The 25,741-nt window shown below is 36.9% G+C and overlaps 2 protein-coding genes across 2 annotated transcripts in view; one reads left to right on the top strand and one right to left on the bottom strand.

Moving 5' to 3' along the window:
* H2BC17 (H2B clustered histone 17) overlaps positions 1–25,741 on the bottom strand; it is a 48,802-nt gene that overhangs the window by 11,803 nt on the left and 11,258 nt on the right. The window lies entirely within an intron of this gene.
* On the top strand, positions 18,104–19,043 carry LOC100609188 (olfactory receptor 2B2). The gene is given in 2 exon segments (XM_016956226.3): positions 18,104–18,243; positions 18,245–19,043. Coding segments are annotated over 2 exon segments (939 nt in total).

Here is a 25,741-nt window from a genome sequence, read left to right as displayed (position 1 = left end):
TGGAACTATGAGTCCATTAAACCTTTTTTTCTTCCCAGTCTCGGGTATGTCTGTATCAGCAGCATGAAAACAGACTAATACAGTAAATTGGTACCAGGAGAGTGGGATGCTGCTGAAAAGATACCTGAAAAAGCAGAAGCAACATTGGAACTGGGTAACAGGCAGAGGTTGGAACAGTTTGGAGTGCTCAGAAGAAGATAGGAAAATGTGGGAAAGTTTGTAGCTCCCTACAGACTTGTTGAATAGCTTTGACCAAAATGCTGATGATGATATGGACAATGAAATCCAGGTTGTGGTGGTCTCAGATGGAGATAAGGAACTTGCTGGGAACTTGAGCAAAGGTGATTCTTGTTATGTTTTAGCAAAGAGACTGGCATCATTTTGCCCCTGCCCTAGAGATTTGTGGAACTTTGAACTTGAGAGAGATGATTTAGGGTATCTAGTGGAAGAAATTTCTAAGCAGCAAAGCATTGAAGAGGTGACTTGGGTGCTGTTAAAGGCATTCAGTTTCAAAAGGGAAGCAGAACATAAAAATTTGGAAAATTTGCAGCCTGACAATGCAATAGAAAAGAATATCCCATTTTCTGAGGAAAAATTCAAGCCAGCTGCAGAAATTTGCATAAGTAACAAGGAGCCACATGTTAATCACCAAGACAATGGGGAAAATGTCCTTAGGGCATGTCAGACAACTTTGCAGTAGCCCCTCCCATCATAGGCCTGGAGACCTAGGAGGAAAAAATAGTTTCATGGGCCAGGCCCAGGGTACCCGTGCTGTGTGCAGTATAGGGACTTGGTGCCCTGTACACCAGCCACTCCAGCTGTGACTAAAAGGGGCCAATGTACAGCTTGGGCCATGGCTTCAGAGGGTGCAAGCCCCAATCCTTGGCAGCTTCCTTGTGGTGTTCAGCCTGTGGGTGGACAGAAGTCAAGAATTGAGGTTTGTGAACCTCTGCCTAGATTTCAGAGGATATACGGAAATGCCTGGATATCCAGGCAGAAGTTTGCTGCAGGGGAAAGGCTCTCATGGAGAACCTCTGCTAGGACAGTGTGGAAAGGAAATGTGGGGTTGGAGCCCCCACACAGAGTCCCTACTGGGGTACTGCCTAGCAGAGCTATGAGAAGAGAGTCACTGTCCTCCAGGCCCCAGAATGGTAGATCCACCAACAGCTTGCACTGTGTGACTGGAAAAGCCACAGACACTCAACACGAGCCCATGAAAGCAGCTAGGAGGGAGGCTGTACCCTGCAGAGCCACAAGGGTGGAGCTGCCCAAGACCAAGAGAACCCACCTCTTACATCAGCATGACCTGGATGAGAGACATGAATCAAAGAAGATCATTTTGGAGCTTTAAGATTTGACTGCCCCACTAAATTTTGGACTTGCCTGGGGCCTATAGCCCCTTTGTTTTGGCCAATTTCTCCCATTTGGAATGGCTGTATTTACACAATGCCTGTACCCACATTGTATCTAGGAAGTAACTAACTTGCTTTTGATTTTACAGGCTTATAAGTGGAAGGGACTTTCCTTATCTCAGATGAGACTTTGGACTGTGGACTTTTGAGTTAATGCTGAAATGAGTTAAGACTTCGGGGGACAGTTGGGAAGGCATGATTGGTTTTGAAATGTGAGGACATGAGATTTGGTAGGGGGCAGGGGCAGAATGATATAGTTTGACTATGTTTCTACCCAAATCTCATCTTGAATTCCCACGTGTTGTGGGAGGGACCCAGTGGGAGGTAATTGAATCATGGGGGCAGGTCTTTCCTGTGCTGTTCTCATGATGATGAATAAGTCTCCTGAGATTGGATGGTTTTAAAAATGGGAGTTTTCCTGCATAAGCTCCCTTTTTGCCTGCCACCATCCATGTAAGATGTGACTTGCTCCTCCTTGCCTTCCACCGTAATTGTGAGGCTTCCTCAGCCATGTGGAACTTTAAGTCCATTAAACCTTTTATTTTTTCCTTTTTTTTTTCCTTTTCTGTGGGATGGGACAGAGTCTCACACTGTCACCTGGGCTGGAGTGCAGTGGTGCAATCTCGGCTCACTGCAACCTCTGCCTCCCAGATTCAAGCGATTCTTCTGCCTCAGTCTCCAAAGTAGCTGGGATTATAGGTGCACGTCACCACGCTCAGCTAATTTTTATATTTTTAGTATAGACAGGGTTTTGCCATGTTGGCCAGGCAGGTCTCAAACTCCTGACCTCAAGTGATCCACCTGCCTGGGCCTCCCAAAATGCTGGGATTACAGGCGTGAGCCACTATACCCAGTCTATACTACCTTTCATATAATGTACTATCTTACAGTTCTTTCATATAAGAAAGAAGGACATGTAATGAACTATCCACATATCTGCCCCTTTATACAAAAAGAAATACAGGAATGATAAACCAGAAACTAATGAGATTAGTTACCCACAGTGTTGGAGGAGGTGGTGATTTGGAATAGAGTATAAAAAAATGGGAGAATTAGTGGAATGGAAAGGCTGAGGGGGAGTGACACTTTTCTAAGTACATATAACATTTTGTGTGTTCTAACTTTTATAGCCATAGTAATGCTTCACATATTCCAATTTAAATAAATAACTAAAGTCAACCGGAATGGGAGGTACCCAAAAGAAATACAGAGAATAATAAATTAACCCACCTGCATTACAAATGAGCAACAAAACCAAGTTAAAGAGGGTAAGGAAGGAAAAAAAACTAACCTAATTAACTTTGGGAAAAAGAGTATCTTGACTATTTTGCTAAGGATAGACTCATCTAAGGATAAAAGCAAAAAGAACTGTACAGAAATATTGTACTCTAGTTAGTAAAATGGTTATTCCCAAGAGTGTGGATTAGCAATTCTAAAGCTATTTGTGTATTAGAATTGAGAAAATAAGTAAATATATTATGGATAATGAGAGCCAAATTTCCCACTGTTCAACAAAGAAGGTACAAATAAGGAATGGAGGGAGTTTATGCAAATAAACTCTGTGGTATTTGGATTGGAATCAGACGCATTAGTATGAACTGTGGTCACACACACACACATACACACACACAGCTAGGTATATAAATAAAAATGTATGTGTATGTATATGTCAGTATATATATATATATATATATATGTATTTGTAAGCTCTGTTCACTGAGAGAGTCTGGAAGCAATAACAAATCAGTAGCAATGAACACACCTGGTGCCTAGAACTTGATTTCTAAATATATTTTCCAGTAAAAGGAACCAAGGATCCTTAGAAAAATTAGTAATTCCAGGGCTGGGGAAGTAAAACTCCAAGATGACCCTAGAACAGCTGGTGGTGACACAGAGTATAGAAGTTCTCAAATAGTGATGGGGCATGTTAAAAAGATACATGAGTCAACTTGAAGGAGCTTCCAAAGGCCAAATCTAGGACAATTTTAGCAATAAATTAAATAATGATAGTATTGGGACTACAAACAATAGAATAAAACAAATACCCATAAGTCTATATGAGTTTAAATAAATGACTGAACAAATAACAAATGGGGGAAAAATAACAGCTCTTCTTTACAGTAGAATTCCAATTAATAAATTTAGAATTAGCAATAGAAATAGAAAATAGATGCTACAGAAATAATTGTTGCAGGCAAGAATCACTGATGAACATCAATATAAGTAGCAAAAATATGATGAGAAACAGAATATTTTCATAATCTCAAAATATTCCCTCTCAAGATAATTATTAATTTAAAAAGGAAAAATGGTAACTTTACAGTGGAGAAACCTAGAAGACATTATCTTAACCAAGTGTTCAAAGTTATCATCATAGTAATACAATAAAACATTGTGAATATCTTGATATGATGTACTAAAAGGGGCACCTCAGCATTCCTGTGATATTCTTGCCAAACATGTATAACCTCGATATATACCATAAGAAAACATCAGACAAACCCAAACTGAAGGTACTTCTATAAAATAATTGGCTAATAATCTTCCAAAGTGTCAAGGTCATGAAAGACAGACTGAGGAACTGTCCCAGGTTGGAGCAGGAGGCTAAGGAGATACAGCAACTAAATGCAATGTGGGGTCCTGGATGAGATCCTGGAATAGTAAAAGGACATTTGTGAATGAGTTTGCATTTTTTTCTTTTTTTGAGACGGAGTCTCATTCTGTTACCCAGGCTGGAGTGCAATGGCTTGATCTTGGCTCCCTGAAACCTCCACCTCCCGGTTTCAAGCGATTCTCCTGCTTCAGCCTCCTGAGTAGCTAGGATTACAGGGAGTGCACCACTGCAACTGGCTAATTTTTGTGTTTTTGGTAGAGAACAGGGTTTCACCACGTTGGCCAGGCTGGTCTCAAACTCCTGATCTTGGGTGATCCTCCTGCCTCGGCCTCCCAAAGTGCTGGGATTACAGGTGTGAGCCTCTGTGGCTGGCCCAGTTTGCAAAATTTTAACAGTATTTTATCAATGGTAATTTCCTGTGCTTTGATAATTATGCTATGATTATGTAAGATGTCTAGTTGAAGGGTATACATGAATTCTCTAAACTATTTTTGTTACTTTATTGTAAGTCTAAAATTATTTCAAAATAAAAACCTAACAATCAATAAAATACACTCAGAGCAATTCATTTGAAGAGCTTTGCACTTAAATATGCACAGATATATGTGTATATAGCTATATACATGTATCTATAATCTATATTTCTTAAGACAATTAAGAATGTGAGGTATCCTTTTATTTTATTTTATTTTATTTTTTTTTAGCCATGAGCCTGAAGATCTGAATGTCCTGTTTTTAAAGCAGTAATTTGGGATTCTCTACCTTTCTATTTCCCTCAGTTGATCATTTTTTGCTAAAGAAGGCGTGGCTTTGCTGCAGAAATCTGGTAGCCTTTGCTAAGATACCTCTATCAAGGCATGTACGGCCTCCATATAGCATTCCAATCTGCTTCAGACAGATCAAGCACTTTTGAATTTTCTTGGGCATGACAGCTAAAAGCCTCAATTGCTCACCTATAGATGGACAGGTTCAAGATCTTTCTCTTGCTTTCAGCCACACACAAAGCTAACAGTCTCATGAGTTGATTCAGAAATAGATAGAAGCAGAACATTCAAATACAGTTAATTTCTTTCCAAAGTTGAAATTTAGCTCACTTAGTTTATTATATCCCTATGGCAGCTTTTACAAATTGCCACATACTTGGTGACTTAAAACAACATAAATGTACTAGCCTGCAGTTTCGGAGATCAAAACATAAAAATCTATTTCAGTGGGCTAAAATCAAGGTGTCAGTGAGAGGCTGCCAGGTGTCAAGGTGGTCAAATAGGACAGCAAGCCAAACTGAAAGTGACAATCAATTAAAATTGCCACCTTATGAAGCTTATAATAATCTATTTCATTCACCAGTCTCATTTTGTTTTATGCACAGGCTAAAGAGATAATGCAACTGGAGTTCAATACATCTTTTAAGTCTTTAACAGAAACATTATTCTCTGAAATCTCCCCAGAAGGGAGATTCTACTTGGTCAATTATTCAGTGTGGAGATTCATGGCAGTCAAATGATAAATACTGTTTTCACCTAAATTCATTTCATGTGGGCCCTGGGAGTCCATAAATCCAGTCTGTGGTCATTTCCTCTGATTCAGGGTGTTCACCTTTTCCTTTGCTAGGCAGAGAGGAATTTATCCAGGCAACGCCGGAGGTGAGGCAGTACTCGGTTGCTATATTGGAAAGGCGTGGCAGATCTCTTTTTAGTCCTCCAGGGCTTTCGACTGAGAGACTAGTATATTTGCCAGGGTTCATTCTCTGGGTTAGTCATAAATTCTAAACTTTAATTCCTCAGTACCTTAAGACAGTTGAAAATTCAGCTGCGTTTTTCAGAGGTTTTTTACGTAGCTTGTTAAATGTTCTTCCTTACACAAAAATGTTTCAAATGCCTAAGGGAAAACTGCCTCGTATCAGGCTCTCAATTGATGCTGTGTGACTTTAGCTTTGCAAAAATAACAAATTTCTGGGCTTTTCCCGTTTATTCCCTATTAGTGGTCCCTTTACCAGCTTCATGCTTGCATCCAGAATCAGCAAATTCCACAGGGTATGGTGGCTCACGCCTGTAATCCCAGCTCTCAGGGAGGCAGAGGTGAGAGGACAGCTTGAGCCCAGGAGTTCGAGACCTACCTGGGCAATACAGTGAGATGCTGTTCTCCATAGAAAGTGTATATTGGGGGAAAAAACAAAAAACAAGTGTAACTCCCCCTCAGAATCAGCAAATTTCCCCAGAGAAAAAGCAACTTCAGCTCAACTTCATAGTTCTTCACTGCATGGAATAAGAACTTTTTTGGTTTTTTGCTTCAATGGTTCTATGATCTGATATGCAAATTATTTTTATATTTATTTTCACTTTTCTAGCTCTTGAAGGATGATTAGGCTTCCAAAAACTATTCTTTTTTGCCTGAGAGAGGAATTCATAATCTGGGTTTGAGCTAAATTTGTAATAAACACTGCAGATTTTGCTGGTGTGGGTGGCTTCATAGGCAATGTCACAGATAGATTTACCATGAAACCAACGTAGCATAATTTCATAGCGTATCACATGCATAGGCCCCTTCCAAGACCCTGGGAGAGATCCTAGCAATGTGTTCATATAAACATATGTTTATGTAAAATTTGGAAAAATACATTTTATCCTTAATTCATTAGGGGCACTCACTTTTCCATTCCAACTTCTCTCTATCATAGTTCTCATGTCAATTGACAATGAAATGGCCTTGAGAATTTTCATCATCTGGCTAGGAGAAAGTGTATTAGAGATATAATTATGGGGTTAAAGTCATGTATACAGATAGGTAAGTTGTTGTTAGCCCTCCTGGTGTAGGAATGGTTTCTAGGAATGCTCAGACTTTTGACACTGCCTGCTGACATTGCCAACTCAGCAGCATCATGATGTAATGCACAGAGCCGGAATATGAAGAGGCCTGATGATGTCAGTTGCCATGCTTCTGCACTGTGAAGGCAGTGGACAGCCATAACAAATCTCATAAACATTAAACTTTTTTGCTCATCAAAAGATACTATTAGTAAAATAAGTAGGCAAACCACAGACTGGGAGAAAATTACTTGCACATCTGACAAAGGACTTGTAACCAGAATATATATATAAAATCACTCTTACAAATAAATGATCAAAAGACAAACAATCCTATTTTTTAAATGAGCAAAAGGCTTAAATTGACACAAGAGAAGTTATATGGTCAATAAGCACATAAAATAGGGCTCACCATTATTAGCCAATAGTGGAATGCATGTTAAACCATAATGAGAAATATCTACGCACCCACTAGATTGGATAAAATTAAAAAGACTGACAACATCAAATGTTGGCAAAGATATGAAGCAACCAGAACTCTCAAACCACAGTTGGTATAAGTGTAAAATGGTATCTCTAGTTGGGAAATTATTTGGAAGATTCTAATATAGCAATTATACACTTTGATACCTACCCAAGAAGAAGGAAAACACAAGTCCACAATCGATATTATACAGGAATGTTCACACTAGCCCCATTAATAATAACCCCAAACAGGAAACAATAAAAATATTGATCAGCAAAAGAATTGATAAACAAATTATGGTGTATTAATACAATGTAATTATTCTTGGCAATAAAAAGAAAAAAACTACTGATAGATGCAATAATGTGGATGAATTTCAAAAACATTATACTCAGTTGAAGAATCCAGAGAAAAAAGTTTACATAGTATACGACTTCATTCATAAGAAGTTCCAGTGGAGGGGAAGAGTGTGGTGCTTATACTGAGTACCCAACATGTGTGAAGATATCAGGACTCAAATGAGATGGCCTGCATGGTAGAGAGATTGATTACATACAGAGGACTGAGAAAATAAGCAAATATATTGAGAAGTTAGGTTTCTTCTAGAGAAAGAAGGTGTAAGTAGGGAAAGTAAGAATTGCATAAACCTAGTGAATTAGATTGAAATTCAAAGTATCACTGTGGACTCATGATATTTAATATATGTAGATGTGTGTGCATAGAAAGAGACACAGTGAGTCTGTGAGTATGTGTGGGTATAAAATAGTAATAAGCCCACCATGTTCCTAGATCAGGTTTCTAATTACCCTTCTCCACTGAAAGAAATTAGGGCTCTTTGGATAAACAGCTGATTTCAGGCACCTCTTGTGCTTAAAGTAAGAAAGTGCCTATAGAAACAAGGAAAAATGACAAAATGATATAGGAGCTGGCTTGCAGAGGTTCCCACTAGCCTAACGTGGGAAAACTTGAGCATAAAAATAAAGATAGCACTATATTACAACCAACTGAATTTAATTGAAATCCATTAGTCCATACTGCTTTAAAGTTGTAAGTAAGTCAGCATTTGGTAAAATATAAACTAATAAACACAGAGGAATGGTGGGATTAGAAAATCATCATCATTTCATAATCATTGTAATAATTGATTCAGATAAGAATCAATGAAATGCTAAATCTGGGGGTAAAATTTCAATAACAAGTGTGATGACTATACGGTTTCAAAGTAACTCTCTACAAGATACATCTCAGTTATAAATGCAAAATACTTATTAATTAATTTTATAGCAGACAAACTTAGCAGACACTTTATAAACCAGGTAATAAAAGTAAAAAAAACTCAAATAATGAGACACATGGACATCAGATGCCTCTTAATATGATGAATGAGAAGATAACAGTATTTCTGTTTGTTGTATTCCTGCCAAAAATAAATAATGAAGAAAAGTCAAATGCCCCAAATTGAGAGACAACTTACTAAGTGACAGGCCAACATTCTTGAAAAATATCATGTCATGAAAGATGAGGAAAAGCTGAAGAACTGCTCCTGATGTAGGGAAACTGAAGAGACATCACAACTAAACAAAACACATAACTCTGAGTTGGATCCTAGACCAAAAGGAAAAGGTTGGTTATAAAGGACACTCCTAAGGCAACTGACAAAATTTAAATGTGGTGTGTAGATTTGATGGCAGTATTGCAATAGTGTGAATTTCCTAATTGTGATGGTTATGCTGGAAATGGAGAATATTCTTGTTTGGAGGATATACACTCTGAAAACTTTAGAGGCTGTGGGCATCAGGTCCAAAACACACATAAATGCTTCAAAAAATTCACACACGCACAGGAACATATACATACATACAGGACTTGATTCTTTGTATTGAAGGCTTTGCTTTTTTGGATTTCTTATGGTGACATGGAATTAGTTGAGGAAATTATTGTTGGACTAGCCATGTTTGGAGAAAGCTTCAGCATTCCCTTTGATTTCTTAGAATACTACCCACTCTCTTTGGACTCCAGTACTAAGGGTTCATTTTAAACATTAGTAAAATTTGGTCCTTATCCCATCTCCATCACTCCTGGGAAAGTTATTATATCCAGTCTTTCATGCTTCTATAATATTTATCTGACAGAAAACACTTTGCCCACCTTGCTACTTACAGAATTTTGTTCTAATATTTGATATATTTTCTATTTTAAAATGCTAATAAGTAAATTTCTGAAAAATAAGTCCTAGTGGTAAGAAGGAAGGCATGAAAAAAAAAAGAACAACAAAAATACAAAATACAAAAAAAAAAGAATAAAAGTGGAACAGCCATATTATGTCACCAGTTTCCTGACACATTCTATTTTAATCACCCTAAGCCTCAGTTTCTACATCTATAGCATGGAAATCGTGCATTGCTTTCTCAGACGGCACTTATGAGGACTGAGTGAGATAATCCTTTGAAAGGATGGCACATATCTGGCTAATAATAATAAATTCAGCAGATCTTTTTCCCTACTTCCAGAACTTGCATAAATGGACATCACTTCATAATTTCTAAGTTTAAGAACTTTTGGAATAATTACCATTTATGCATAATTGATACGTTCTACAGAATATTTATATTTATTCATATTTTCTTGCTTCTTTGTTTACTTTCTTTTCAAACTATACTTTTGTTTATTTAAATTACAACCTCTTGGCCAGGCCCGGTGGCTCACACCAGTAATCCCAGCACTTTGAGAGGCCAAGGCAGGTGGATCACTTGAGGTCAGAAGTTCAAGACCAACCTGGCCAACATGGTGAAACCCCGTCTCTACTAAAAACACAAAAAAACTAGTCGGGCGTTGTGTTACATGCCTGTAGTCCCAGCTGTTCGGGAGGTTGAGGCAGGAGAATTGTATGAACTCCGGAGGTGGAGATTGCAGTAAGCCAAGATTGCACCACTGCGCTCTATCTAGCCTGGGCAACAAAGCAAGACAACAAAGCTAGTCTCAATCAATCATTCAAACAATAAATCAATAAAACCTTTTTGAAAATATTGTAAAAAAACAAAATTCACATAGCAGTACAATTTTCCCCCTCACCATCCTCACCCTTATTCCTGGTCTTCTATTCAGGGGTAACCATTGCTGTTACATTTTTAAAAAATCAAATGTATGTGAAATCTTAATTTCTTTCTCTTTCCAGTTTTACTTCATGTTCCATCTACCTCTTTCTCTTCCTCACCCTCCTTCTCCTCCTGATACTGCTGTCTGCCTCTCTCCGAGTTACTCTCGTTAATTATCTAAGAAGTAGCCTTTCTTATTATTCTGGGAAAAAAAACAAAGGTATTTTGTTATATAATCTCACACAGACACGCAATACAGAAAATCATATTTAGGGTGCCTTAAATAATTATTTTATAAAACTGGGACCATGTTTTGTACCTTTTTTGCTTCTTTATTTGCTCACCCAGCCATACCCCAGGAAAATATCTCCAAGCCATCTGTTAGACCTATAGTTCCTTATTTTAGATGGATGCATATTATTCTGTTCAGTGAATGTATTATTTAGAAAGTTATCTACCAAAAAACCACATTTTTCTCTATCTTTGGTCATTAAAATAACTGTACAATAAACGTCATTGCCCATGTGTCCTTAGGTACCGTTAGTTTCCTTTCCCTGGGAAAGATTCCCAGTAGTAACAGTGCTAGATTGACAATATATATAGTTTGTAAGCGACTATTGCCATATTTCTCACCAGAAAGCCTATAACACTTTAAATATCCACCAGTAATCTGTGAGTAACTGTCTTCCTTCATCTACTTTAGCAATAAAATTCATTTATCCTTTTGTTTCTGATCTGGTGAAAGTGGGGAGCTTTATCATCATTACTTTAATATATCCTTCTCTCAGAAGGAGATGTTGAACTAAAAATATTTATCTTTCTATATTTGATAACTTGATCATATTTCCTTATATCTATTGATCATTTGAATGTGCTATTCTCTGAACTGCCTATGTGATTTATTTTCCTATTGAGCTATTTGTAGGATTTTTTCAAAATTGTTAGAAGTTTTTTCTATTTAATAGATACAAAATATTTTTTCTAGAATTATAAATGTATGTCTTCTAATTTTATTAATCTAGAAAAGAAATTTAAATGAATCTGCACATTACAGCATATAAAAAATAAAAGTATTATGTTTGGATTAAATACTCTACTATAAATAAACTTTAAACCAGACAATTTAAGGGGCCAGATACAATTCTGAACTGAAGAAGAACTTAGAAACTAAGACTGAAAACTCAAAATCCATGAAAGAAAATATATACTAGATACACTGCTGTACATTAAGTTTTTTAAAAGCCATTTTATATAAAATATACCATAAATCAAATTAATACACTATTTTCTTGTGAAAAATGGTAGCTTATTTTCTGATATAGAAATCGAAGGTTTGGGAACATGACCTCAGATTGCATCTTAGAGATTTTACATATGAAATAAAAAATTTCTTCCCTTGGGCTGGGCGTGGTGGCTCACACCTGTAATCCCAGCACTTTGGGAGGCCAAGGTGGGCAGATCACGAGGTCAGGAGATCGAGACCAGCCTGGCCAACATGGTGAAACCCTGTCTCTACTAAAAATACAAAAAATCAGCCAGGCATGGTGGCACACACCTGTAGTCCCAGCTACTTGGAAGGCTGAAGCAGAAGAATTGCTTGAACCAGGGAGGCAGAGGTTGCGGTGAGCTGAGATCGTGCCATTGCACTCCAGCTTGGGCGACAGAGCGAGACTCTGTCTCAAAAAAAAAAAAAAAAAAAAAAAAAAAAAATATTCCCTTGGCATGTGCAGCAGCTGTGATTTAAAAAAATAATAATAATAAAAATAAAGACTTCTTTCCTGATAGAAGTAATTAATTGGCTTTAAAGAACTCATGAAATAGTTTACAGAAGAAAACTAACTCCAATTCAATAGCACAAAATTCCAGTTTTCTTTGATAAAGTATTTTAGTCCCCATTGTCATTCCTTTTGCATTAGAAAGTTGAGGATTCAGTCCGTAGAGAAAGGATTTTGCTTAGCAAATCAGTTTTAAAATAGGAACATCACTTCATAGAGATCTCCTCCCTCTCTCTTCCCACTGGGTATGCTATTAACTACTATAAACTGGGGGGGAAGAGTTTTGCAATTCAGTGATTGAGATTTCTGCCGGAGACCAAAACAAACACTAAAATCAATAGAGAAAATTCTTTTATCCATTTTGCAAAACTGACTCGACAGAGTCTCCCAAAATAGCAGTTGACACCCTAAATTCCAGGTGATGTGATGCTGCACACCACATTCTGGTTGTCTGCAATATTTCATCCTTATTCTCTAGTTAACTCTGAGTAGAGACTTCATGACTTGCTGCATATTGAGTGGAATTAAAATAAGTCAAAAAACTTCATGAAATCAATTATACAACTAAGTGTATGAAGACGTATCTGTGCACTTTAAATTAGTCCTATTTGAACTCAAGGCTTCTTAGACAAAAAAAAAAAAAAAATTGATCTACCTCTAATGCTTAAAATGGAGGTAAGTAGAATACATTTCTAAAAATTATGAAATAAAATTACATTAAAATTTGAGTGTTCTAAGTAAGCACTCGTGTTATAGTCTGTAATTCAAATCTCAGCAAAGACCAAATTATCTGCTGGAAAAATCTGACTTAGCTTCATCTTTTATGTGCTTCATTGTTATATATAATGTTATTTTGAGCATATTTGTAATCTCTATGGGAAATAAGAACTTTAGAGAAAGTCAGTCTTTTGTTCTAATCGTCAGTTTGCTGCTTACAAGACCTAGGACTTTGGGAAAGTAATTTGAGTATATAATTTCAGGTTTCTACCTACAAAATTAACCTTTTATAAACAGGAATTTTTTTATTTTACAAACTTCCTTGTACAATGTATCAGCTGTATGGAAAAAATGGTCCCATGATTCATTCTCATACTCCAGCAAAAAGATGGTATCTGGAAATCTATCTCACAGGGATATAAGAAACTTTGAGAAAACATAGAAGTAAACAGTTTTTATGCTGTGAGGAAAACAGCAACCTTATAATGTTACAGAAAATAAAACTGACGGCCAAAGCTATTAACTAACTCGCCCAATTATACAGTGACTTTGGATGGCAGATTTGGGACTAAAACTCTTGTTGCCTCTCTTGTCTCGATTTTTGTTCCACAGTGCAATTTAAAAAGATGCTTTGAAGACTCTGTTGAACCTCACCTTTTTTAATATTAAAAAATATGTGCACAACGCGCAGGTTTGTTACATATGTATACATGTGCCATGTTGGTGTGGGTGCAGCACACCAACATGGCACATGTATACATATGTAACAAACCTGCGCGTTGTGCACATGTACCCTAAAACTTAAAGTATAATAATAATAAAATTTAAAATAAATAAATAAAAAATAAAAAAATATATATATAATCAGAAAACTCAAGAGGAAGATGACAAACATAAGGTCAACCAATACACAGGTAAGAAAGGAGGTAAGGATGTGTATTCATCTAGGTAAGTATTCTAAACTAGGCGTTAAAACATTCTAAAGTGATCACAGATAAAAACTATAAAGATCCCCTCAGCAGCTTTCTAAAATTCTCTTCCATTAACTTCTGTTTTAATCCAATTGCTATGGTCTCTTTCTGATCTGCTAGATATCTCACATAATTCAAATGTTTTGTTTTGCTAGTCAATGGAATGTTCGCTATTCAAAATGAGAATAATTATATCTGGAGATGCTGGCAATGTGATTTTATTGGAAAGCAGAGAAATCTACCACCTTTAAGACATCAGCCACAATTGCAAGCAATTGGAACAGGTGTTAACAGGTAAGCACTCAGTAGCCTATTTGATATAATCTTAAAGATGCAGATAAGGACTTCCTAGTTTTGTTTTGTTTTGATTTTTAGTTGTTAACAAACACTTTAATCCTAAAATTAGGGATATGAATCAGAATTTAAATTACATAAAATGTCTGAAATACAAAAGGATACCACAGCTATTTAAAGATATCCTTTTAAGAGTGGATAAATATTTGAGGTAAGTGTGTGTTTAGAAGATGAGAAAGTATGCAAAGATAAGTAAGACAGAATATTAGAATCCAGTGCTCTGAAATCTCCGGCTTCCTCCCCTCACTGCTTTCTGGCTGCGTTATTGTTATTCAGCTCCAGGGCTTCCTACTAGAGTGATAAATATTTCCCCCCTCCTTGTGCCCTTACTACAGAATGTGAGGGGATATTACATAACAGGATACACTAATATATTATATTGATGAGAAAGCAGTTTATTTATTTTGTAAGGACTGAATCTCAGAGTGAGGCAGTCAATTAATTTAAAAAGAGTTAACGGATTCTCTCCTTCTTCTATAATCCTCAGTGAGAGGGCTTTTTGGTAAGGCAGTCTCTTAGCTGATTTCTAAGGAGAAAAGTCAGACAGAGGGCCTGGTCAGGAAGGAAGGGCCATTGACCCATGTTAAAGGAGAAAGCACACGCAGTGTCCTTAATAGTGAGATATCTCCTGAACAATAAATGAGGGGAGACATTATAATTTATCCAAACAGGAACGCGTCTGAGAATAGGAGTGACTCTGTTAGTGACTATGTCAGGATAGCAGGAGTGCATTCAGCAGTCCTGAATAAACTGGGGCATTTCAGCCATCCCAACATTATGGGTTTGAGGGGACCTCTTCAACACTTGTGCAACTCAAAGAAATTGTGAAGTACATGAAATCTCTCTTTACTGATGCCATTTGCCTTGTTTTATCTGATTCCTGCATTCCTTGGTTATATATATATATATATATATATATATATATATATATAAAATTACTAGTAAGATACAAAATGCTCCTACAATCCATCCTTTAAAAAACTCTTTGTACATTCAGACTGAATTTTAAGGAATTATCAAGAGCTAAAAAAATTACATATCTTATAATATTTTCACCCTCATGGAGATCAAAGTCTTAACTAAAGCAATGTTTGTCTGAAAGTAGAATACAGAGAATAAATTGGTCAGCAGAGTCATTTGAAAAAAATATATTACAAAAGTAATGCCTGCTTATTAAAAATTTGAACAAAAAATAGGTAAATTTATAAGTAAAGTCTGCTTTACTCACCCCCATTTTGATTTCCTAGGAGTAATACTTTCTTCTATATTATTCAAGGTAGCTTTTAGTTTATATATTAGTATATATATTATACTAATATTATATTCTTTTTATAAACTGATGGAATCATGCTATACAAATGTTCAGTAACTTCCTTTTTTCACTTAAAAATACCTTTGAGTATCATTTCATATCCACATCTATGACTACAAATCTCAAATTTCTTTTCAGGTGAGAGTCAAGGAGACATTTTTTAGGGAACTAGTGGTTCTAAAATAAGTAGAAAAATTAAAATTCACATTGCTAACATTTTGCCGAACATGAATGAAATTGAAAAACAAATATTCTGATATTGATAAAGTAATAAAATAATTAAGTGTCCCATTAAGATTTTGGGGGGGATGAATACATGTTTAGCTGGTAGAGTTGGCATATTAGTCCCTCCAGGAAATTTATGAGACTGAATAGCCTCTACTCAAAGCATCTCAGAGTTCCTGCAGAACTGTTGTACTTTCTCTGACACAGCTGTGCATCCATGTGCCAAGCACTCTGCTAGGCAATTTACACTAAAGATCACATTTATACTCACATCATACGCTTACTATGCCCCCCTCTTGTTGGAGTTGATGGTTTGCGGGTTAAGAAGGAAATCAGATGTTGAGTTTTAACGGGCATAGTCATTTCCATTGGTAACCCTAGGAAATTTAAAGTTCTAAAATCATAAGTAATTCCTTTCTGAGCACCTCAGACCTTGGATCACTATAGTTCCTTTCATCCACTCTTCTCCATTTCTAAAGGCGTGAGTCTAGGGTAGGTGTGTGCGTTAATACCTCACATCATTTATACTTCACATCAAGACAACTTAGAAAAACATTACAGTAGTCCTTCCTTATCTGTGGTTTTGCTTTGCACAATTTCAGTTACCCCCAGTCAACCATGGTCTGCAAATATTAAAAGGAAAATTACAGAAGTCAACAATTCATAAGTTTTAAATACATGCCATTCTGAATAGCCTGATGAAGTCTTGTGTTGTCCCACCCAGTCATGGGAATCATCCTTCTGTTTAGAGCAGGGGTGTCCAATCTTTTGGCTTCCCTGGGCCACATTGGAAGAAGAAGAATTGTCTTGGGTCTCACATAAAATACAGCAACACTAACAATAGCTGATGAGTTTTTTTTTTAATCATGAGTGAATGTCATGATGTTTTAAGAAAGTTTACAAATTTGTGTTAGGCCACGTTCAAAGCCATCCTGGGCTGCGTTCAAAGCCATCCTGGGCTGCATGCAGCCCGTGGGCCTCAGGTTGGACAAGCTTGATTTAAAGCATCCACCTGCCTGTTAGTCACTGAGTAGCCATCTCGGTTATCAGATCGTCAGAACACAGAGGGGTGAGTACACTAGAATAAGGTGTTTTGAAGAGAAAAAAAGAGAGGGACACCATATTCACATAACATGTATTACAATAAATGGGGGTCTGGAGCTGTTATACTTGCTCCATTTTATTAATTATTGTTCTTAATCTCTTACTGTGCCTAATTTATAAATTAAATGTTATAGTTGTGTATGTATTAAAAAACATAGTATATATAGGGTTTGGTACTACCCACAGTTTCAGGTTTCTGTCCACTGGTGGTCTTGGAATGTATCCCCCATGGATAAAGGGGGAACCACTGTATCATCTTCATTTTACAAATGAGAAGTGTGGAGATCAAAGGGTTAGAAGCATTCCAATATAATGAATGTAACTAATTAGAGAGGGTAGGGATATGAGACCAGCCTGTCACCTTCAAATATCATATTACTAAGGAATCTATACAAATTCTATTAGCTTCTAAAACGAAAAGGATATGTCTCCTTAAATTGTGTCTGATAACTTACTAGATACTGTCTACATGGCTTTTTTGACGGAAGGGGAATAATGGGAGGTGGCTTTAACTAATGTTAACTGATTTCTACAATCAGGGAATCTCGCTGGACTTGAAGAGAAATTAGAATGAATTCAAATGACAGGAAACTGTATCTACATCTACCTCACAGTAGATATCTAGGTAGGAAGAATGAGAAAAATACATTTACAAACAGTAAAATATCAAAGGATACATTATGTGAATTTGGAAACTGAAAATATGGCTTAAGATTTTTGAAATTAGGCTGGGCACAGTGGCTCACGCCTGTAATCCCAGCACTTTGGGAGGCTGAGGTGGGCAGATCACCTGAGGTTGGGGTTTGAGACCAACCTGACCAATGTGGAGAAACCCCATCGCTACTAAAAATACAAAATTAGTCGGGGTGGTGGCGCATGCCTGTGATCCCACCTACTGGGGAGGCTGAGGCAGGAGAATTGCTTGAACCTGGGAGGTGGAGGTTGCGGTGAGCCGAGATGGCGCCATTGCACTCCAGCCTGGGCAAAAGAGCGAAACTCTGCCTCAAAAAAAAAGATTCTTGAAATTCGATTGAATTTGCTAATATGCTGTTACAAATATATAAACACTTTTTAAATACTTGGACGGATAAATATTTATATTTTTATCAATACTTTTTTCACATTATTAATTGGATCAGTCTGTAATTTTATGTAAATTGATAGCAAAATGATTATAGCTGACAAAATCAGGAAGTGTGTTGTTAACTTCCTGACTTCTTATATTTCAGAGAACGAAGAGTTGAACCATTTAACATGAATTGGGTAAATAAGAGTGTCCCACAGGAGTTCATTCTGTTAGGTTTCTCAGATCAACCACGGCTAGAGATTCCACCCTTTGTGATGTTTCTGTTTTCCTATATCTTGACAATCTTTGGCAATCTGACAATAATTCTTGTGTCACGTGGATTTCAAACTCCACACCCCTGTGTACTTTTTTCTTAGCAATCTCTCACTCCTGGACCTTTGCTATACCACAAGTACAGTTCCACAAATGCTGGTAAACATATGCAACACCAGGAAAGTAATCAGTTATGGTGGCTGTGTGGCCCAGCTTTTCATTTTCCTGGCCTTGGGTTCCACAGAATGTCTTCTCCTGGCCGTCATGTGCTTTGATACGTTTGTAGCTATTTGTTGGCCTCTCCATTACTCAATTATCATGCACCAGAGGCTCTGCTTCCAGTTGGCAGCTGCATCCTGGATTAGTGGCTTTAGCAATTCAGTATTACAGTCCACCTGGACACTTAAGATGCCACTGTGTGGTCACAAAGAAGTGGATCACTTCTTCTGTGAAGTCCCTGCTCTGCTCAAGTTGTCCTGTGTTGACACAACAGCAAATGAGGCTGAACTATTCTTCATCAGTGTGCTATTCCTTCTAATACCCGTGACACTCATCCTTATATCGTATGCTTTTATTGTCCAAGCAGTGTTGAGAATCCAGTCTGCTGAAGGTCAACGAAAGGCATTTGGGACATGTGGCTCCCATCTAATTGTGGTGTCACTTTTTTATGGTACAGCTATCTCCATGTACCTGCAACCACCTTCACCCAGCTCCAAAGACCGGGGAAAGATGGTTTCTCTCTTCTGTGGAATCATTGCACCCATGCTGAATCCCCTTATATATACACTTAGGAACAAAGAGGTAAAGGAAGCCTTTAAGAGGTTGGTTGCAAGAGTCTTCTTAATCAAGAAATAAGAAATATGCAAATGATAAGCTTTGCTAAAGACACAGTGCTTACTTACCTTACTAACTTCTCCGCAAGTTGTCCTATTTTTGTCATTACTATAGAGAACTATTGTAATCTCCCTCAAAGAAAATTTCCTTGACAAAAAGCTATATTTGTTTCTGTTGCCTAAACATTTTCATTGAACAAGCCCCCAGAATTGGCCTTCCAATGCACCAAAAACTGTAATCACAACATTTTCAAGGTTTGTCACACTTTACATCAATGTTTGTACAATTCAGTGTAAACTAGACTTTTCTGATCCAGAAATCATCTCTTCAGTAACACACACACGCACACACACATACACACACACACACACACACACACACACACACACACATAGAAACAAAGATGTAAAGGGAGCTTTTGAGAGGTTGCTTGCAAGGGTGTTAATAAAAAAACAAGGAATTCTCAAATTATAGGCCTTTTAAAGACTTCAATTTTACATAGCTTATAATTTAATTCTCTCCAAATTGCTTTATTATTACTATTCTTAGAAAAACTATTATAGTGATCTTCAAATAAAATGTCGACAGAGAACTATATCTGTTTTCTACTGCCTAAATATATTCATTGCACAAGTCTTGAGAACTGATCTTTTATGAACTCTCAAAATAGCATAGCCTTGAAATCTTTAAGGTCTCAAACATCTTAGCACTAGTCTGTATACATCGGGAAGAGTCTTAGACTTCTCTGAAGCCAGAATAAAAGCCAGAAACAAAACATTTTGATACATATACACATGCCCTCATCCTTACACACACACACACACACACACACAAACTCCATGGCACAAATTATTTTTCAGACAATTGTAGATCTAACAGAAGTATCCAAAACCTTGTCTTAATTTTCGCTATAAGGTTAACAGCCCTAGCTTAAATTTTAACACTATTCGCACATCAACACAATACTAAAATCCACAACAATTCTGCACTCCCCAGTTTTACTTAGATCTTCTGTTGTTTCTGTACTTCCCACTTCTAAGTTGAAGTGTCCTATTCCATCTATCAAATAAAGTTGTAGCTACATTTTAGACTGAAATCAAATGCCTGCTTTTGACCTTTTAAAATGATTCCTCTACTGTATATATTATCTCTCTCCTTTTAACCTCGAAAGCACTTATAGGGGCCGGGCGCGGTGGCTCATGCCTGTAATCCTAGCACTTTGGGAGGCCGAGGCAGGCGGATTGCCTGAGGTTAGGAGTTCAAGACCAGCCTGGGCAACAATGGTGAAACCCCGTCTCTACTAAAATACAAAAATTAGCCAGGCATGACCGCGTGCGCCTGTAGTCCCAGCTACTTGGGAGGCTGAGGCAGGAGAATCGCTTGAACCCAGGAGGCGGAGGTTGCGGTGAGCTGAGATCACGCCATTGCACTCCAGCCTGGGCAACAGAGCGAGACTCCATCTCAAAAAAAAAAAAAAAAAAAAAGAAAGCACTTATAGGTTAAGTCATTAAAAAAGCACATTATATAATGATGTCCACAGCTTGTTTAATGCACATTTCTTGTACAAAAAGAAATGCTTATTAATTTCATGTTAGTTCCCTTGAGGTAGCATAGATCATAATTTCAACTTCTTCCATATGGCCTTCAGAGCCCATAAAAGTGCTAAAGAAAATAAACACTATAAGTTTGTTATTTCGTTGACTTTTTGAGTTACGCTATCATTATATTAACTGCTTCTTCATTATTATTCTTTTTCCAATTTTTTCTTTTATCAAATATGTCATAAAAGTATAAAATGCAATAACTAAGAAATACAATTAGAATGTTTTACTTGAAAACCTTACAGTAACAACATAAATTCAGCATAATTCTAACCCAACATGGTGGATCTTAAAACTTTAACTTGCATCAGAATCATCTGTAGAGCTTTTAAAATTCAGATTAGTGGGGGTCACCTACCCCCAGACCTTCCAATGCAGTAAGTCTGGGGTGGGGCCTGATAATTTGCATTTCTACAAATTTCCAGGTAATACTTATGTTGCCTGTCAGGAGACCACACTTTAGGAACAGCTGTGCTAACAGTTATAATAAATAAAGTTATGTTGCTTGTTGAGTTTCTATCCTTTATTTTTAGAAATGAGTTATAACTTAAAGGAAAAATAGGAGCAAAACACTAATAGAGTATATTGAAATATGAGGGGACATTCCTTAATAAAAATGCATTCATATCTTAAAGTCCAACTAAATGATATACCAGATTTCCAGAGACAAATTTTGATGTCAGCTCAAAGGCAATGTCAGGGTCCTTTAAAGAATTATGAGAAAATAGTAGAGAAACCAGAGTGATGGAGATTGAAGTATTTTACATTTTTTAAAATGAGCCATCAATTGATCTAATAAATTGCATATTGGTAAGTTCTAAAGCCATATGACAAAATTTTATGTATATTTTGCCATCAGTTACTTGTGACTATATACATATATATTCTGGCTTCATTTAGAACGACAATTACTAAACTATTTTATAGAGGTATGTATAATAATTTTTTTTTTTTTTTTTTAGATGGAGTCTCATTCTGTCACCCAGGCTGGAGTATGGTGGCGCGATTTTAGTTCACTGCAACCTTCGCCTCCTGGGTTCAAGCAATTCTCCTGCCTCAGCCCATGGAAAGTAGCTGGGATTACAGGCAAGTACCATCAAGCCTGGCTAATTTTTGTGTTTTTGGTAGAGACAGGGTTTCATCATGTTGGCCAGGCTCGTCTTGAACTCCTGACCTCAGGTGATCCACCTGCCTTGGCCTCCCAAAGTGCTGGGATTACAGGCGTGAGCCACTGCACCCAGCCTACAATTCTTGATTTCTGTTTTCTTTTTTTTAAATTCAACTTTTATTTTAGATTCGGGGGTACATTTGCAGGTTTGTTACCTGGGTATATTTTGTGATAGTGAGGTTTTGGGTATGATTGATCTTGTCACCCAGGTACTCAGCACAGTACCAACAGTTAGATTTTCAACTCTTGTCCCCCACCCTGCCTACCCACTCTAGTAGTCCCTAGTGTCTACTGTTGCCATCTTTATGTCCATGAGTACCCAATGGTTAGCTCCCACTTATAAGTGAGAACATATGGTATTTGGTTTTCTATTCCTGTGTTAATTCACTTAGGTTAATGGCCTGTAGCTGCATGTTGCTGCACATGACATGATTTTTTCTTTATTACTCCTAGTATTCTGTGGTATATATGTATACCACATATATCTTTATCTAATTCACTGTTGGTGGGCACCTAGGTTCATTCCATGTCTCTGCTACTGTGAATAGTGCTGTGATAAACACATGAGTTCATGTGCTTTTTTGGTAGGATTTGTTTTCCTTTGGATATATACCCAGTAATGGAATTGCTGAGTGGAACAGTTTTAAGTTGTTTGAGAAATCCCCAAACTGCTTTCCACAATGGCTGAACTAATTTACTTTCCCACCAACAGTGTATAAGTATTCGCTTTTCTCCACAGCCTTGCCAGCATCTGTTGTTTCTTGACTTTTTAATAATAGCCATTCCAACTGGTGTGAGATAATATCTCACTGTGGTTTTGATTTGCATTTCTCTGGTGATTAGTGATGATTAACATTTTTTCATGTTTGTTGGCTGCTTGTATGTCTTCTTTCAAGAGGTGTCTGTTCATTTCTTTTGCCCATTTTTAATGGGTGTTATTTGCTTTTTGCTTGTTCAATTGTTTAAGTTCCTTAGAGATTCTGGACATTATGCCTTTGTTGGATGTATAGTTTGCAAATATTTTCTCCAATCCTGTAGGTTGTCTGTTTACTCTGTTGGCAGTTTCTTTTGCTATGCAGAAGCTCTTTAGTTTAATTAGGTCCCAGTTGTCAATTTTTGTATTTGTTGCAATTGCTTTTGAGGACTTAGTCATAAATTATTTCCCAAGGCCCATGTTCAGAATGGTGTTTCCCAGGTTTTCTTCTTCGATTCTTGTAGTTTGAGGTCCTACATTTAAAACTTGCATCCATCTTTAGTTAATCTTTGTGGTGACACATAAGGGTCCAGTTTCATCAGTTTCATTCTTCTGTATATGGCTAGCCAGCTATTCCAGCATGATTTATTAAATAGGAAGTCCTTTCTCCATTGCTTATTTTTGTCAATGATCAGATGGCTATATGTTTGTGACTTTATTTCTGAGTTCTCTATTCTGTTCCATTGGTCTATGTGTCTCTTTTTATACCAGTACCACGTTGTTTTGGTTACTGTAGCCTTATAGGATAGTTTGAAGTCAGGTAATGTGATGACTCTAACTTTGTTCTTTTTTCTTAGGATTGCTTTGGGCAGTGGGGCTTTTTTTTGGTTCCATATGCATTTTAGAATAGTTTTTCTACTTCTGTGAAAAATGATGTTCGTAGTTTGGTAGGAATAGCACTGAATCTGTAGATTGCTTTGTGTGATATGACCGTTTTAACAACATTGACTCTTCCAATCCATGAGCATGGAATGTTTTTCCATTTGTTTGTGTCATCTATTATTTCTTCAGCAGTGTTTTGTAGTTCTTCTAATAGAGATTTTTTTTTTTTTTTTTGCACAGAGTCTCACTCTGTCGTCCAGGCTGGGGTGCAGTGGTGCGATCCCGGCTCACTGACTGCACCCGGCTCACTGCAAGCTCCGCCTCCTGGGTTCACGTCATTCTCCTGCCTCAGCCTCCAGAGTAACTGGGACTACAGGCGCCTGCCACCACGCCCGGCTAATTTTTTTGTATTTTTAGTGGAGGCAGGGTTTCACCGTGTTAGCCAGATTGATCTCAATCTCAATCTCCTAACCTCGTGATCCGCCCACCTCGGCCTCCCAAAGTGCTGGGATTACAGGCGTGAGCCACTGCGACCGGCCTAATAGAGGTCTTTCACCTCCTTCATTAGATGTCTTCCTGGGTAATTTTGTGTGTGTGTAGCTATTGTACATGGGATTGCCTTCTTGATTTGGCTTCAGTTTGAACATTATTTCTGTATAGAAATGCTACTAATTTTTGCATGTAAATGGATCCTGAAACTTTAAGTCGTTTATCAGTTCCAGGAGACTTTTGGCAAAGTCTTCAGGGTTTCTAGGGATAGAATTACATCCTCAGTGAACAGAGATAGTTGCACTTCTTTTTCTATTTGGATGTGTTTTACTTCTTTCTCTCGCCTGATTGCTCTGGCTAGGACTTCCATAAATCTTGATTTCCGAATAGAATTTGCAAACAATTCTTATTCTACTTCTGTACAATATGGAGCAATAATGACCAAAATGTTAAAGCAGTTCCATTTCTCCCTATCTTTTTGTAAAACCTCACTCAGAAGGTGATTAATAAAACACTATCACCATGAAAATATTATTATTATAAGACTTAAGTGTTTTATCCTACTAGAATATGCACTTATAAATAACTTGCATGAATTTAAAGAGAACAGACTTCATAAGTTAAAAATGACACTAAACTTTGGGAAAGTAATAATTCCAAAGAAGTCAGAAATAAAATTAAAAACTAAAAGCAATAAATAAAAGGATGAAATTTCACGTAAATCAAGACAAACACATTTACTTCAATTATATACTACATAATAGTATTAATAGAAATATGATTGGCAGTGAATCCCATACCAGCTAAGACATATGGATAATAAAACATGTAGATTATTGGCTTTAGTTTGAGGATTTATATTTTAAGAGATACATTATAAAACTAAAACGCCTACACAAAATAATGACTAGAGAATTGAAAAATCAGAACATCATGCCTCTTGAAGAATTATTGAAGGCATTGATTTTTTCAATGCTGGGTAGAAAATGCTTTGTCAAATCATGAAGCAGTAGCTTTCTTCAGGTATTTAAAGGGAAATCATGTGCATAGCTTAGTTTGTTTCATAAAGGTTAGAAATTCTACTAATGCATAAAAATTAAAAAGTAGATCTGAGCATGATATAAGGACACACACACACACACACACACACACAAATAGATGTTATACCATGATGAAATAGCTGACCATTTCTGGCAATGAGGGAAAATAGAATTCTATATAAAATAGAGATTGAATTAAACAATCTACCTAATGTCTTTCCTTTTTAAATTCTGTTTTAGGAATTTCCTTTTGTGAAATAACATTTGTGATAACAATTTCTGTTAATGACCAAAGAAACAAAAGCAGCAGAGAAAATGATAGATATAACTAAACCTTTGGAATAATGTCATGTAAAAGAAATTGAGTTGATTCCAAGGAAAGAACTGGATGGAAGCTATTCTGATTTAGCATACAGAAGTCAACGCTAGTAAACATGAAATGGCTTGAATGGGTAAATATCTGTGGAGATGATTTTCAAATATGAGAAGTAGTCCAAGGGAAGTTGGACTACGTGACTTATAAGATCCCTTTCAAGATCCCTTTCCATCCAAAAAGTGTATGGCTCTGTCAACTACAATATAGGAGAAATTTGGTTAGATTTTAAAAAAACTTCCTGAAGATAAAAAATGGGGTATAATGGAATATTTAAATAAAGGATACAATGAAGCAATCAACTGTATCAGTTTCCTAGGGCTTTCATAACCAATTGCCATATGCTTGACGGCTTAAAACAATAGAAAGTTATTATCTCACAGTTCTGGAAGCCAGAAGTCTGAAATCAAGGTACTAGCAAGGCCATGTTCTCTCTGGAGGGTGGTGGGTGGGTGGGCAGACGAGGTGTGGT

Source organism: Pan troglodytes, chromosome 5 (genome assembly GCF_028858775.2).
Source record: "Pan troglodytes isolate AG18354 chromosome 5, NHGRI_mPanTro3-v2.0_pri, whole genome shotgun sequence".
Classification (NCBI taxonomy): Eukaryota; Metazoa; Chordata; class Mammalia; order Primates; family Hominidae; genus Pan; species Pan troglodytes.
This window is presented reverse-complemented; position numbering and strand designations above follow the sequence as displayed.